This window comes from Dendrobium catenatum, unplaced genomic scaffold (genome assembly GCF_001605985.2).
Source record: "Dendrobium catenatum unplaced genomic scaffold, ASM160598v2 fragScaff_scaffold_1720, whole genome shotgun sequence".
Lineage (NCBI taxonomy): Eukaryota > Viridiplantae > Streptophyta > Magnoliopsida > Asparagales > Orchidaceae > Dendrobium > Dendrobium catenatum.
This window is the reverse complement of record NW_021320182.1, coordinates 726,411-743,738: the sequence shown is the minus strand read 5'-3', so window position 1 is coordinate 743,738 and position 17,328 is coordinate 726,411. Positions and strand designations below refer to the sequence as shown.

Below are 17,328 nucleotides of genomic sequence, written 5' to 3'. Positions count from 1 at the left end.
ACACAATCCCCATTCAAATTCGGTCCGCCATGCATGTAGGGCGACAATATTATCGGCCAAAGGGCCCAATATTCCCAACCTCACCTGTTCAGCGCTGCGACAGCTATAAGAGCTGCTCTGACGGCGCATGCAAACTATATGCTGCGAAATTTCGTTCACGAATGTGCATTGTGACCGTCTGTCGAACACGTGTTACCATCGCCGGCGGCACAGATCGACGGCTACGATCAGAGCCTCTGCTTCTAGTTATTTTACAGCTTATCAGTGTTACTTTTCTTAGTTTTTCTAGTTTGCCTCTGAGGGCATTGTTCTACTTATGTAGCCCCGAGGGCGTTTATGTCTTTTCATTTTCTTTTTAGTTTGAGCCTCCTTATACGCAGGCATGATGCATTGTAAGTTTTTTAGTTTTGATGAAATGAAGTTTATTCTCCTTAGTTCTCTTTGTGAGTACATTTCCTTTGATCTCTTAGTGAGTTCAAAGGGAGAATTAGATCTCTCCGTAGTTCTAAATTTTGGCCCATGTGTGTTGTGCGGAGGTGAAATCAAGAAGAAATTCAAGGTCAAGGAAGTCGTTGGAAGAAATTTCCCTCTTCTTCCAGTTCCCTCCTTCCTCTGTGAACGCGTCCCCCCCTGAGCCCAGCACAAGCTGACCGCCCCTCTGTCCTGCCGTCCAGCCCCTTCCTGCCTTCCGCCAGCCCCAACCAGGGCCTTCCCCGCCGGCCCAACCGTCCCCCAGCCACCGCCGGCCACCTCAAGCCCACTGACCCCTCCCTCCTTGCTATTTCCTTTTTAGATTCCCCCTATTTCGATTTCAAATTTCTGAAATGTTTGGGTTCATTAGTTATTAATGTTACCTAATTTTTCTCCCTAATTTAAGCAATCAAATAAATTGGACTTGAATTGAAATTCATATTTGAATCAAATCCAATTGAATGCTTATTTAGGAAACCGTTTGTCATGCCTAATAACTGAAATTGTTAATTACAGATTTTATAAATAAATCTGAAATTAATCATGTGGACCCCACTTGCTTAACTCCTCTTTCCCCTTCTCTCTCTCTTGGCCGGCCCTTCATTGAGCTCCTCTCTCTCTCCTAATCACCCCATTAATTCCCAATTTCAGCCCCTAAATTTCTCCCTTAACCGCCCTTTTCCACTCTTTGATTTAATTGAATTTTCAAATTAAATCTCTCGATTAGCCCCCCAAAAGCAATTTCCTGCAGAAAATTCCTGCAGCCTTTCCTTCTCTTCCCACCTTGGCCAAACTTCTCTAACCCACCTACTCTTTGGCCGTTTCTCCTCCAACGCCCGAGCCGCCCTCTCTCCTCCACTTGAGAACGTCTCGCGGCGACCGCTCACTCTTGCCGACAAGAATGTATGGAGGAAGCCGAATGGAATTTCGGGTTTTGAGTACGACAACCAGCGGAAGGGTCAATATTCTCCGATCCCTTTCTTCGACGTCGGCTTCGACTTTGACGACACCGTCGAGGGAATACTTGGAGAGGATTCTACCACACTAGTGGAGTCCATCGACGACCACTTCTCCGTCTACACGTGGATCATTGAAGGCCGTTCACCCACTCCTCCGAATCCGGCTCCCTCCCCGGCGACGAGTCCTCTCAAGATCACTTGTCTACTAGTAGCGTCGCTAAGCCTACTTACGGTCCTATTCCGCTAGCCACCACTATAAACATGAGTGACGGATCTTAAGGTGAAGGATTTAAATTTTAAATTTGGGGCTTTGTTATTCTTAGCCATTTGCACTACTTGAATTATTGATGTCATTTTGAAAGTCTTCTAATCTCTAAATGTGATTTCTTGTCATTACTTCATTTATCGTCATCTAATTCGTGAACTCAACTTGATTAAGCAAAGAGTTTTGGTAGCAAGTTTTGAATCAATACTTCTATTAATTTTCTATGTGCAATTCGCAACAAATCGCATGATTGATTCACATCACATTCAAATTCGGGGTCCGCCATGCATGGTGGGATCTAGTTGGGAAGACAAAGAGGAAGGTGGGAGAGTGGGCCGTGAGCTAGGGAGAGAGGAGTCATGGGTTTGGGCTAGAGGGGATTCGGTTATGGTGGGGGTCAAGTGGTAGGGTGCAGGAATTCTGAATTAAATTCAGATTTTGGAGGTTTAATGGTGGGATTTAATTTGAAATTCAAATTAATCCAAGGAGGGGAGGGGGCGGCAAAGAGAGGAGGGAGTTGGGGCTAATTTTGTGGAGCTATTAGAGTGATTAGGAGAGAGAGAGGAGCCCAATGAGGGGGCCAGCCAAATTAGAGAAGAGGGAGGTGGGGAGTTTTAGTAAAGTGGGGACCACAAGTTTAATTTCAGAATTTTATAAAATCTGAAATTAAAATTTCAGTTTCAAAAGGGAGAGAGGTTCCTAAATTAAAGCAATCAATTGGGTTGATTTTGAATTTCAAAATTCGAAATTCAAATCCAATTAATTTAATTGCATGAATTAGGGAAACAATTAATGACTCATAAAAGGTTAGAATTTCAAATTTGAAATTTGAAAGGAGGGGGAAGGAGGTGGCGGCAGGGGAGGGGAGGGAGCCGGCGGCAGGTGGGCTGGCTGGTGGCTGCTGGCAAGCGGGTTGGGGCAACATGTCGGCGGGTTGGGGCTGCAGGCCGGCGGCCTGGGCAATCCAGAGGGAGGGCGGCGGCAGTGAGCAAGGGAGGGGAAGAAGTAGGGAAAATTTTAGGGATTCAAGGAGTGAATTCCAATCTCCCACAAATGCTTCAACCCAAATCTCCGCGACGACGAAGCGATCAAGAGAAATAAAGGGAAAATAGTAGAACAAGAAAACCTAGAACTTACAAAGAGATCTAGTTTCTCCTACGAACTCACTAAGAGATCGAGGAGGTTTGCACTCACAAAGAGAACATGAAATGTCAAATTTTCATTTATCAAAACTAAATTACTACAATGCATGATGCCTCATATAAGGAGGCCAAATTAAACATAACTAAAATGACATAAACACCCTCAGGGCTACATAAGTGAAACAATGCCCTCAGGGGCAAACTAGGAAAACAAAAGAAAATACACTCATAACATAAGATGCAAATAGATCAGAAATAGACTCTGGATCGTAGCCGTCGATCTACGTCTCCGGCGATGGCACACGTGTCAAAATCTGATGTCCCCATCAATCTTCCCAGGTGGGAGAAAACTCGACCCCGTCGAGTGAGTGTCATTAGAAGTCTCGTACCACTCCAGCAAGTCCGGGTTCAATCTCTGTAGCTCATCTCGGACGATCCACACATTCTCCGTCTCCGGCTTTCCTGCCCATTGAACCAAGTACCTTCGGCGACCACCGTCTTTAGTGGAAATGATTTCATCGCTAAGTGCTGCCTCAATCCTCTCCGCAATAAGTAAAATGGGAATTTTTTGGGAGTGGGGGTAGGCTGGGGATCTCACCAGGTAGGGACTCACAAGGCTCATCATGTAATGGATTGGGCGGGTTAAATTCTGGACCCTCATAGGTTACAAGATCTTCAATGTTAAAAGTGGGACTAAAATTAAAACCTTCGGAAAGGTCTAGCACATAAGCATTACTGTTTATTTTGGAAATTATTCTGAAAGGTCCCGCGCTTCTCGCGTGTAATTTCTTAACGGTCCCTTGCGGGAACCGCTCCGAACGGATCGAACCATCACATAATCTCCTACTTCAAATTCTTTAAACCTTCTCTTGAGGTCCGCATTGAGTTTATAGTTAGCATTACTCAGTTCAATTCTTTTATTAATTTCTTTGTGCAATTCTTGTAAATGTGATGCAAATGCAGATGCTGACTCAGATGATCTAGACTTAGGACCCATGGGAAAATAGATCTATAGGTTGCCTAGGTTGGTATCCGTACACAATCTCGGCAGGGCTCAGACTCGTGGTTCAGTTGACAGAATTGTTATAGGCAAACTCGGCAATGGGCAACTTAGAATCCCAGTCTCTAAGATTTTCACCTACTAAAGTTCTTAAGAGGTTTCCTAAGTTTCTGTTAACGGCTTCAATTTGACCATCGGTCTGAGGGTGGAAGGCTGTGGAAAACTGTAATTTCGTACCCATCTTATGCCATAATGTTTTCCAAAAATAACTCGTGAACTTAACATCTCTATCAGAGACAATAGTCTTCGGTAGCCAATGAAGTCTCACAATTTCGTAAAAGTAGAGCTTAGCAACCCGGGAGGCATCAAAAGTTTTAGAACAGGGGAGGAAATGGGTCATTTTCGAGAACCTATCAACTACAACACAAACAGAATCGTGCTTTCTAAAGGTCTTAGGAAATCCTAATACAAAGTCCATACTTACATCCTGCCAAGGGCAATTGGGCATGGGGAGTGGAGTGTAAAGGCCCGTATTTTACTTTTGTTGTTTGGCCAACTGGCAGGTGTGACACCTCCGTAAAAGTTTGCTAACGTCGTGCTTGAGGTTGGGCCAATAGAATCGATTTTCTAGTGCAGCAATAGTTTTGGCTTAACCGAAGTGGCCAGCTAAGCCTCCAGCATGTAACTCCCATACTAGAAATTCCCATAGTGAAGTGTTGGGAATACAAAGTTTTTGTGACTTGAATAGATAGCTATCTTCTACAAGAAAATCATTTATTATTCGATCTTCTCCGTCGGTCAGTAGGGAGTATGTTTCTTTAAAGTCAGGGCAGTCCAAGTAATCCTCCTTAAGGCGTTCAAATCCGATAACCTCAGTTCTCATCTCTTGAGTAATCACCAGTCTCCTGCTAAGGGCATCCGCAGCTTTATTCTCAGATCCAGCCTTATGTCTAATCGTGTAAGTGTACTCTTGTAAGAATTCAACCCAACGACCATGACGGGCATTGAGTTTCTTCTGTGAATTGATGTATCTTAAGGCTTCGTGATCCAAGAATATCACAAATTCTTGTGGCAATAAGTAGTGTCTCCAGTATCTAAGGGACTGGATGACTGCATAGAATTCCTTGTCGTAGGTAGAATACCTCTGACGAACGTCGTTTAATTTCTCGCTAAAATATGTCACAGGGTGTCCTTCTTGAGATAAAACTCCTATACCAATTCCTGATGCATCACAAGTTACTTCAAATACTTTAGAGAAATCAGGGAGACGCATAACATGGGCTTTAACCATTTTCTTCTTAATATCCTCGAAAGCCTTAGTGGCAGCTAGTGTCCAATGAAATTCTCCTTTCTTGAGGCAGTCAGTTATGGGTGCCATTATAGTGCTAAAGTTTCTAATAAACCTTCTATAGAATGTGGCCAATCCGTGAAAACTTCGAACATCTCTAATATTTTTAGGCTCAGGCCACTCATTAATTGCTCTAATCTTTTCACGGTCGGTCAAAATTCCTCGAGATGAAATTATGAATCCGAGAAAGGTAACACTATCAGTGAGAAACACACATTTCTGAGGGTTTGCATACAACTGTTCTTTTCTTAAAATCTCACAGACTTGCATCAGATGTTTCAAATGTTGGTATATCGAGTTACTATAGATCAATATATCATCAAAGTATACGACGACAAATTTTCTTAGGAAAGGTCGAAGGACTTGGGTCATAATTCGCATGAAGGTGCTAGGAGCGTTACTAAGACCAAATGGCATAACCATCCACTCATACAACCCATCTTTTGTCTTAAAGGCCGTTTTCCATTCATCCCCAGGGCGGATTCTGATTTGATGGTACCCGCTTTTAAGATCAACTTTTGAGAACAGCGTCGCCCCAGTCATCATGTCTAACATGTCGTCTAATCGTGGGATCGGAAAACGATATTTCACAGTAATCTTGTTGATAGCACGACTATCAATACACATCCTCCAAGAGCCGTCCTTCTTTGGAGTTAAAAGGGCAGGAACTGCACACGGGCTAAGGCTCTCTTTGATAAATCTGCGCTATAGGAGTTCATCTACTTGCCTTTTTAGTTCAGTGTGCTCCGTTGGGTTCATCCGGTAGTGGGGGAGGTTCGGTAGGGAGGTTTCAGGTACTAAGTCAATGACATGTTGGATGTCCCTAAGGGGTGGGAGTTGGTCAGGTAAGTCTTCCGGAAAGACATCAGCAAAAGCTTCTAAAAGAGGCTTAATCTCTTCAGGGACAGGCTCCTTTTGATCATCATTAACTTCCCAAGCTACCAAGGCGTACATAGGGGATCCTAGGTTAAATTCTATATCCAGTTCTTTAGTAGTCATAAGGTGTAGGCCCTTATTGGTTTTAGGGGTAGCGGGATTATCTTCACTCTTACCATTCTTAGGTTGGGAGGGAATAAGTTTGATCTTTTTACCGTTATGTTCAAATACGCAGGTATTTGTCCTCCCGTAGATGTGGACATCATTGTCAAAAAGCCACGGGCGACCAAAAATAATTTGGCCCACATCCATCGTCAGTACGCCACACCAGGTTTTCTCTTGATATCCAATAAAGTCTGGGATAAGGCTCCTATCTTTTATCTCCATGGAGGTTGAATTAATCCAGGCAACCTTATACGGGTTTGGGTGAGGTGTGGCTTTAAGGTTCAATTTAGAGATCATTGCTGAAGAGACAGCATTGATACAACTTCCACTATCAATAATAACATTACAATTCTTATCCCCAATCTTAGTAAAGGTATGAAAAATGACAGTCCTTCTCCAATCATCACTTGGTTTCGGCTGGGACAACGCGCATCTAACGACTTGAAGGGTGACATGTTCATCCTCAGTGAAAGAATATTCTTCTTCATCAACATGATGAACTAAGTCAGTCTCGGGCTCTTCCTCGTCGTCATCAACCTCTTCTATTATGGTGACCTTATAGGGACTGGAACATTGCGAGGCAATATGCCCATACCCATGACACCTATAACACTTGGTTCCAGAAGTGGGTTTGGAAGTGTCACGTTCGGGGGCTTTACCTTTAAGGTCCGTGCGAGGTAGGGCCGAACTAGCAGTGGGTCGGCTACCTATCGAGTTCGTGGGTCGGTTTTGGGGCTGGCTGTTGGAAGTTCGATACGGGTTTGGTCGGGAGTCAAACTGCCTAGTGTGGGAATGGGTCTTGGACTCCACTAGGTCAAATACTAGGTTGCAGGCTGCCTCTAAAGTATCTATTCCTCTAGCAAAAAGTTCAGTTCGAAGATCTTCCCTAAGGCCAGCTCTAAACATGGACAGGATTTGTGTTGGGGTAGTGGATTCTTCGCCATTGCAACAAATCAGGAAATCGTCGAAGGCGGAGATGTAGTCTTTAACGGGTTTGCTACCCTGGGTTAGTCTGTTCCACTTATCTAGGAGCTTAGGGTAGTAGGAAGGTGGAAGGTACTTTCTCCTAAGTTCTTGCTTCATAGTTCTCCAATCTGTAATAGGATGTTCGCCTCGAGCCTCACGCACGTCCAAATTGGTCCAGTATAGGTTGGCTCGACCAGTGAGCTTCATTTCGGCAAACCTAACTTTCCTAGCTTCCGAAATGTTATACCATTTAAAATAGCTATCCATCGATTTGAGCCAATCCAAGAAAACTTGAGGGGCAAGGGTTCCATTGTATGTCGGTGCGTCAATTCTAATGTTCTTTAGTAATTGAGCGTCGTTATCTCTCCAAGGGTTCTCGTTTTCTATGGGGTCTTGATGGAGTCTAGGGTTATGACGGTAATGGTCTCGAGGATGGTCATGATCAGTCCTGTTGTCATCGCCATAGGGTGAGTGTGGTCTTGAAGGTGTATAGATAGCGGGATTCCCAATACGCTCAATGTTATCTAGACAGTCACTCGTTTGGCGCCTAAAGTCTGCTAAATCAGTCTGGGTGTTGTGTATTTGTTGTGTCACCGTGCCGAGTTGCCCCACTATAAGATCTAGAGTCGCTGGCATGTGCTCCAGACCCATGGGTGAAGGTTAGGGGTTGCTAGGGGACGTACCGGGGTGGTGGGCAGCACCTAGACGCTAAGGTAAGACGCTCCTAATGCTTTTATATGTTGCTGGAATGCTGTGGACAGCAACCTACCACAACGAATTAAGTCGTCTAAGTGTTAGGGGCTGGTTTAGGAGGCTGGACAGCAACTTAAGACAGATTTAGGGTCACCTAAATGTCCCTAAACAGTGCAGGAAAAGTTCTGGACAGCAGTGTTTTCAAGTGTGGTAAGTGCCCTAAGTGGTTGGGTGAGATGCAATGGCGAAGACAGCACTTAGATGAAGAAAAATGCTTGTCTACTATTGATAAAAACATGCAGGAAATTACTGGACAGCACAATAAAACAGGGATTAAAACTATCTAAATGATGCTATGCATGCAAACACCTAAGGACAAGTTGAATTAAACTCCTAGGATGCATCTAGCACAAGTAAAGCATGCTAGCCATGCTCTGATACCAAAATAATGTGATGCTAAATGCGATAAACAAGAATTGCAATTAAGATATTAATATAAGTGATGAACTTTACTTTGCTACCAAAAACCCTTTGTTTGCTCAAGTTAAAGTTCTAAGAATATGGCGTTGAAAGATTAAGCAATAGCAATAGACTACACATGGAGATTACTAGAACTTGCAAAATAATAACCAAAAGTTTAGGTAATGCAAATAGCCAAATACAACAAAGCCTAAAATTTAAAATCTAGATCCTTCACCTTGAAGTCCTTCACTTCGTTCTTGAAAGTGGTGGTTAGCGGAAGAGGATCGTAAGTAAACTCAGCGATGCCACTAGTAGACAAGTGATACCGAGAGGGCTCGTCGTCAGGGAAGAAGCCAGAATTGGAGGAGCGGGTGGGTGGCCGTCGATGGTCCAATTGTAGTCTGGGCTTTGTCTGTCGATGACTTGCACGAGGGTGGGGAGGATCCGATCCAAGTAAGCTCCAACGGTGTCGTCGTCGAGGTCAAATCCCGCGTCGAAGAATGGCGATTGTAGGATGTTGAGATTACCGTGGGCGTCGAACACAAGTCCACATTCAAATTCGAGGTCCGCCATGCATGGTGGGATCTAGTAGGGAAGACAAAGAGGAAGGTGGGAGAGTGGGCCGTGAGCTAGGGAGAGAGGGGTCACGGGTTTGGGCTAGAGGGGATTCGGTTATGGTGGGGGTCAAGTGGTAGGGTGCAAGAATTCTGAATTAAATTCAGATTTTGGAGGTTTAATGGTGGGATTTAATTTGAAATTCAAATTAATCCAAGTAGGGGAGGGGCGGCAAAGAGAGGAGGGAGTTGGGGCTGATTTTGTGGAGCTATTAGGGTGATTAGGAGAGAGAGAGGAGCTCAATGAGGGGGCCGGCCAAATTAGAGAAGAGAGAGGTGGGGAGTTTTAGTAAAGTGGGGACCACAAGTTTAATTTCAGAATTTTATAAGTTTCAAAAGGGAAAGAGGTTCCTAAATTAAAGCAATCAATTGGGTTGATTTTGAATTTCAAAATTCGGAATTCAAATCCAATTAATTTGATTGCATGAATAAGGGAAATAATTTAGGAAACAATTAATGACTCATAAAAGGTTAGAATTTCAAATTTTAAATTCAAGAGGAGGGCGAAGGAGGCGGCAGCAGGGGAGGGGAGGGAGCGGCCACAGGTGGGCTGGCCGGTGGCTGCTGGTTGGGGCTGCAGGTCGACAGGTTGGGGTTGCAGGCCGGCGACTAGGCAATCCAGAGGGGGGGGGGCGGCAGTGAGCAAGAGAGGGGAAGAGGTAGGGAAAAATTTAGGGATTCAATGAGTGAATTCCAATCTCCCACAAATACTTCAACCCAAATCTCCGCGACGATGTAGCGATCAAGAGAAATAAAGGGAAAATAGTAGAACAAGAAAATCTAGAACTCACAAAGAGATCTAGTTTCTCCTACGAACTCAGTAAGAGATCGAGGAAGTTTGCACTCACAAAGAGAACATGAATTGTCAAAGTTTCATTCATCAAAACTAAACTATTACAATGCATGATGCCTCATATAAGAAGGCCAAATTAAACATAACTGAAATGACATAAACGCCCTTAGGGCTACATAAGTGAAACAATGCCCTCAAGGCAAACTAGGAAAACAAAAGAAAACACGCTCATAACATAAGATGCAAATAGATCAGAAATAGAGACTCTGGATCGTAGCTGTCGATCTGCGTCTCCGGCGATGGTACACGTGTCGAAATTTGATGTCCCCATCAATAACCTTACTAGTTTCTAAATATCATATTAAATTAAGGGAGAATTTCAGTGCATGTATATGTACTTCATACATGCATCAATGTTCAGTCGCAAAAGTATGCATACCCCACAAAAGATGAACGCAAATATACATTTACACCTAAAAAAACAAAAAAAACAGAAATGACTGCACCCATGCAAAATTTCAATGAGGCCGAACTTGATATATACCTGCAAATTGCAGTCCGCTCCAGCTGATAAAAGTAAATCAATGCATTGGTTTGCACCTCGGTTGAGAGCAACATGAAGTGGTGTTGTATTTTGAACATTCCTTATGTTGACATCAACACCTGTGTCGAGAATAATCTATGGCAATCAAAGGCAGGGTGCAGATTATTATCAGTTTCCAAGAGCTCAAAAAAAATTATACAAGCTACACAAATCATTTGTTACTTCTTTTTCAATGTGTGGATCTATACCTTTACCAGCTCTGCATCATTAACCATAGCAGCTATATGTAAGGCCGTTCGGCCATGCAGTTCATCTTGCGCTACTGGATCTGCGCCAGCAGCAAGTAATATTCTTACCAATTCTCGACCCTCTGCAAAACAACATTAAACACAATGCTTAGAAGAATGGATGCATATGGATACAATTTGTTTTGCAGATCTTTGGTTATCCTACCACATAATTTGTCCATAAGGTCAAATAACCTACCAATGAAAGATAAAAAATAACCACTTTAATCAGAATTTACAAATAATTAGGAAAACGAATCCCATAATATCAACTGCCTTTAATTGCTTATCACCTTATCAGTAACATTTGTCTGCAACTAAAAATATAAAATCAAGGATAAATTGAATTCAAAAAGCTTTGGTTGAATGGAAATTATAAGCAAATTAAACTGGTTTAAGCAAAAATACCTTTGTTAAATAATCCCATTACATCCATATTCATGTCTACTTCTAAAGAAATGCAGAGCATTCAAGTCAGGTCATAACCATGTTTTTGTGGACCCATGCTTCTTAAACTAACTTCTTCTATTTTTTCAAGCCGATCAAAGTTCAATTTACCACCAGCAAGCGATCAAGTGACACACTTGTTTGTGCCCTCCAATTGAGACAGAAAAAAGTTAAGACACTTAATTACAATTTGCATAATCAAAGATGAATGATAGAAAGATGAAAGGCTACAAATTAGAGTTCTAGAGAATTAATTACAATTTTTGTAATCAATATCATAAAAAAAGGTTTGAACAAAGCATGCAAACAGAGATTTTGCATGAGTAAAAAGCAACCCTAAGCAGTCTAAAAGGAGAGGAAGATAGTTGCATAAATAAATAAATAAATAAAACTCCTTTTCATAAACTAACTCAAACAAATCCCAACAACATAACCAAGCATGGGAGGGTTTTTGATAAGTAAAAAAGCTAATCCATTTGATTTTTATGGTTTTGATAGCATTTGTTAGGAAAGTGGTTATCATTTATGAAAAATCCCTTCTTTCATAAGCAGTCATCAAGATTTTCATTAGATTTACTCTATTTATATTAACAGACTATTATAGCTATAAATAGGGATATAAAAGACTCGAGCATCTGCTTGATAGAGCTAAGCTTGCTTGGTTATTACTGAGCTCGAACTTATTTACTAAGCACAAGCTCGGCTCATTAAAAAATTTATAGGTTCGAACTTGTTTGGATAGCTCAAGTTTGACTCGATTGTTGAGGTCAATTTCTTAGTTTTAAATTAAATTTTTGTTAGAATTTTTATTTTAAAAATAGAATTAATTTAAAAAAATTAAAATATATTATATAATATTAATTTAAATGAATTTTTAAATATATCTTAAGTTAATCGAGCGGCTTAATGAGCTCACGAGTCGAGCCGAGCCAAGATCGAGCTCAAGGTTGTTTAATATATGAGCTCGAACTCGTGGCTCGATAAGCTTGACTTGTGAGCTTGTTAACAAGTTAAGCTTGAGCCGGCTTGGCTCACTTACACCCCTAGCTATAAAATATAAAGAAGGGGCTTTTGTAATGGTTTGTCATGCATTCAATGAATCATTTCTTCAATAAGCAGGAATGATAATTTGCCATGCAGTTGAAGGAATTAAGTACAAGTCCAAAAAGAGAGGAAGCATCAAGAATTCATGCAATCAAAGTCAACGGAGTAGAAAAAAGCAAGGAAGAACCAAGGAGGTGATCTAAGCAAGAACAAAGGGCAAGCCATCTTCAGGAGTAGTCCATCTTAGTAAAGTTTCATTCAATAGTCTTGCTTGTGCATTTCAAATCTTTCCCCCTCAAGTACAATCTATCTAGTTCCAATTTTCATCTCTTCTCTCCATGCTTTGGATTTTGTTTGGCCAATTAAAATATAATAATGATAATTCCAAAGTAAGATTTTCCTATTGTAAGAGGTCCATTAATGTTTATTCGGTACTACTATTGTAAATCAAGGCTATCAGTATATAGTTTAGATATTTCATTTTGTGTTACAAGGATCAAACAATCATATGGAGCATACCAAACCGCTTTTATATCAAGGATTTGAGAGAAAGGGTTGTCAAACTCATTCTGCAATCCCAGATCACCATCATTCCAGCTTTCCAGTTTAATTAAGATTCCCAGGTAGTATTAGGCCATGCCCTTCTTAAACTAAGAATCATTTCAACCCAAAAACAGCAGATCATAAGAAAAAAATCACTTTCCATTAAACAAAGCATGCATAGAACTTGAAAACACAATCAGAGTTCCATCAGAATATTATAATTTATAACAAAATATTTATGCAAATTATATGCGCACACACACACACACTATATATATATTATATATATATATATATATATATATATATATATATCAATTTGCTAAACCGGACATACAAGAAATACAGGGATAAGCACAATACTGATCCAACCTACCAGCTTCACGGTCCTTTTTAAGAGCGGCAGCCATACACAATGCCGTTCCAGCAGGACTAGGAATGTCAATAGCTTCATCAATCTCTTCACGTGATGCAACTTCCACCCACCTTCTGACAACAGCCACATTCCATGACTCTATGCACAAGTGCAGAGGCCTGTTTCATTGTCAGAAGAAAAAGAATGCAAGCAAGTCAAACAAGTAAAAGATCTGAAGCTTCAACAAAAGAATCACTCAAACAATGGAAACTCTGACAAATATGCTATAAATATGCAGCGGATCACAAATTTTATTAAATCAAAGTGTGCAATCAGTCAATTCCATTTAGTTTAATCCATTGGATTGGCTGGACTGATCAATTTAGATTCTGTAAATTCCCAAAACGACCCAAATAAACTGTCTTCCAAAACTGAAAGAGAACATACAAACATTAATTAAATTCATTTGGTTTAATTTTTGAAAACTAAAATTTCACTATGCACATCAAACTTTGGGCTAGGCCCAGAAAATGTAGATTGTCTTCTCTAAAAACATCATGTATCATGGATTATTAACTAAGTTACAAAATTCTGGTCCAAAATCCATTGAATTAGAAATTTACAATCCAAACAAAGTAATTCTAGTTACCAGGCAGTTTAGTTTGCTTGACAAAGCTGAACCAAGAAATACAAAAATTTGTGCCAAAAATTGATAGATAAATATAGAACCAAAACAACTAAACTGACCAAATAGGATCACTTCAGTTTGTTTTCCAATCTCCATACATGCATAATTTATCATGGCAGCATCTTCAACATCTCATAAAGAAACTAGAGATCTTCTAGATTTCAGGTCATATTTGATGTATTCAGACAGGTAAACCAAAATGACATGCTTCTAGATTATCAAATACTATGAATATGACAACCAGCCATTAAAGAAGAAGTTTATGTGTTCAAATCATCAAAGTCTCCAAATAGAATCCATGTTGAATATTTTAGTAGAATAGAACACTATGGGGTCGCTATTTGGTGTTTTCATTGATCAGTTTTTTATCTTTTTATAATTATGTTCAAGACTTCAAAACATAGATTTAATCTGCAATTATTTAAAAATACTCCCTCAGGAAATGCGATTGCTTGCCTATTTCTAGCCACAAGAGTTTAAGATTTGTTTGCTGCTTTCAATTTATACTTCAGCCTCACTTACTGTAATTCCAATAAATCTACATCGTCCAGTATTGCCAATGCCCTCCATTAGGGTAAGTTTGCTTATTCATAAGTAAGAAGAAATGGCACTTCCCACTTTTAGAAGTGAAAATTGAGGATGTCACTTCTTAAAAGACTATTGGTTGGCCAGGGAATTGGCACTTTATATTTTTATTTTTCTGTTTAAGAGGCTAATAATCCTACTAAAGATACCATCATCTATGTAAATAGATATTATTATTCTACAAACACACATGCATGCATACTATTGTAATACGTAAAGATAGATATAAGAAAATAGTGCTCATAAAATATAATATACATGAAATTGAGTTATTATATTGATATAATTATATTATTTATTTACATGTAGACTGAACTTATGTGCATGTGCTTGAGTGAGTGGCATTACAATTTCTCATGAAATTAAGAGTACCACATTTAATGACTTTCATGACTACAGAGCATAAGAGATCAAAGTTAAAAAACTTTGTAATATACTCGTAACTTCCTAAGGAAGACATCACTTCCCACTTTCCACGCCAACTAGAGAGTTTAAGTGATCCACCTCCCCCATATTTTACTCTCCACTTTTTGCATGTAACCAAACAAATAGCTTTCTATAAGCAAAGGAATCTATCCTAGTTAACCTGTTACTATTTTCTTCCAAGCTGCCAGGACATCCATCCAAATGGAATTTAAGCCATGCTGTTTTCTCTCCATGGAAATTAAACTATTAGTAAATCATGTATTTCCTTCTCGGCTAATTCTCTAAAACAGCCACAACACTAAGCATGGTCTTCGTTGAGAACATTTTTTGTATTGTGGCTGTTCAGGACAAGTTATTGAGAAATGATGCAAAAGTTCAATTATGAATATATATTTTTTTTTCAGAGGCTATTTCAACTATAAGCAGCTAAAGTAACAAATTAACAAATAGAGAGAAAACACATAGGCTGCTCAAAAGAACAAAGGGGCGGGGGCTTACGTCTTTCTTTGGGAATTTAAAATACTCATGGATCTGCAACCTCCATTCTCCAATATGACTCTAGCACAATCGGAGTACCTCTTGGCAATAGCTCTATGCAGAACAGATTCACCTTCATCATCAACAGCATTGGGATCAGCTCCAGCCAACAACAACTCCTATTGAATTCAAACAAATTACAAGTTAGAAAGAGGTAATCAAATACTATAACATGACCCCATATTACACAATAAGTTAAAAAATCTTACACGCATACATTCTGGTTGACCATGAAAAGCACAAACATGAGCTATTGAAGGACCAAAACCTTCCCTAAGCCTATGAGTTACATTAGCAGATCTACTGATGAGAGCGCAAACACACTCATAAGAACCAGATGCTAACGCAAACACAAGGGGCGGATCACCATCTTTATCTAAAATATCCACATCGGCTTCTTTGTATGCCAAAATTGCTTCAACAAGTTCAGCAGAGCCCTGCTTGCACGCTAAATGCAAGGCAGTATGGCCATCAGCATTCTGTGACTCTAGTAAAGAACAAACTGCATTGCTATCACCTTTTGATGCTGCCCTTGAAAGAAATTCTCTAGAAAACAAACAACAATTTGAATCATCAAAAGAGATTGTGCATCTACCACAAACATGAATTTCAAAAAAAACTTACCTGACACCAGATAAGTCCCCTTCTGATACAAGTCTGTGTAAGATGTTAGGATTAACCTGAAAAACCTCTAATACAGATGTAGGGGATGGTTCTATAGCATTTGTTGAAGCAATCTTCATGACACTACTGCAATGGGGGGTAGGGTCAGGGACAAAGAAAGATCAGGGTAGATCACAGAAATGAACAGATTAACTACAACATGGGTTTCAAAGCAAGGAATAAGGGAAAAAACAGTAAACATCTAAACTAGAAAATCATTGGATAGCAACTAAATGCATCTAAAATGTTGTAATTTGATTATACATTGACATTCGTAGACAGAAATTAAATGAAGTTTTCAATATGATGACAAACACTTAAGATAGGCAAACACAAAGTAAACATTTGAATTTATCCTCCATGGTAGTTGAATAATAACAATTTGAAAATAAAATTATTGTATCATATTACATAATTGAACTCAAGCAAATTGTACAAACATCTCTTATACACTATTTGAAGATAATATAAAAATCAACATCATCATATCATGACCTTATCCCAACTAGTTAGTGTCAGCTACTTCTCCATTCATCCCTGTTAAGTGCCTTAACAAATATTAACTCTATTTTTACACAAAGAATGTTTCACAACTTCTAACTATGTTATGGTGATGTAAACATGTCCCTACTAAACCTTTTACATTATTCTACCTACAATTTCAGCAGTAAATCTTATAGCCTCCATTATGCATTCCAAGTCATCTAAATCTTTTTTTTTTTTACTATTATATTTTCAATAGTTGCTACTGAACATCTTTCTAATAATAACTAATCCTTAATTTATCCTTTCTCATTTTACTACATATCCATCTAACAATTTTCATTTTTATACATAAATTTGTTAACTTTTTTATTGCCTAATATTCATATTCATATAACATGATTTTGATATTATTCTTTAAAAAACATTAATATGCAACTAAACATGCTTAAAAATCTACTAATCATTACAATTTTAATAAGCACAATACAAGCTATAAGATGATGAGAATTAATCCAAAACATTCACCATCAGGCCTCTAGGGCATAATCTACAAAACAATAGGTTTAATTACAATCAAAATAAATAAATAAATAAATATAGTCTAACCACTTCGCAGCACATATAAAGGGCAATAAAGAAAAACGAACATGTAAAAACTGGAAAGTGAACGACAGACTGAAATTACTTCTCAGGACTAGGAGGTGGACTCCTAGGAATCCCTTGCAAGTGCCGAAGAAATATTGCTAACATTGCATGGAAAGTAGGTCTCTTTGAAGCTTTAAACTGCAGACACTCTCCAATCATCTTCCACAACTCCCTAGGAATTCCAACACCAACCACACTTGCATATTGTGGAGGCAAGCTCCTTGCTTTGACAACAGCACGATGAATTTCCTCTGAGCCCAAGCCAGACCATCTACATAAAGATTGTTACTCATACCATGGTGTTCACAATAAAATAAATTACTG

General features: G+C 39.5%; 1 protein-coding gene across 3 annotated transcripts in view; it reads right to left on the bottom strand.

The window, feature by feature from the left end:
* The window catches only part of LOC110097909 (E3 ubiquitin-protein ligase KEG), a 55,805-nt gene that overhangs the window by 35,572 nt on the left and 2,905 nt on the right, over window positions 1-17,328 (bottom strand). For 2 of the 3 annotated variants that reach the window (XM_020824556.2, XM_020824557.2), the window contains exons 3-9: window positions 17,045-17,275; window positions 15,835-15,960; window positions 15,420-15,756; window positions 15,172-15,329; window positions 12,996-13,153; window positions 10,547-10,668; window positions 10,299-10,433 (exon numbers count right to left, since the gene is read on the bottom strand). In XM_020824556.2, coding sequence (XP_020680215.1) covers window positions 10,299-10,433; window positions 10,547-10,668; window positions 12,996-13,153; window positions 15,172-15,329; window positions 15,420-15,756; window positions 15,835-15,960; window positions 17,045-17,275 — 1,267 coding nt within the window. The remainder of the gene's footprint in view (window positions 1-10,298; window positions 10,434-10,546; window positions 10,669-12,995; window positions 13,154-15,171; window positions 15,330-15,419; window positions 15,757-15,834; window positions 15,961-17,044; window positions 17,276-17,328) is intronic. The other variant, XM_020824558.2, reaches the window with a different exon arrangement.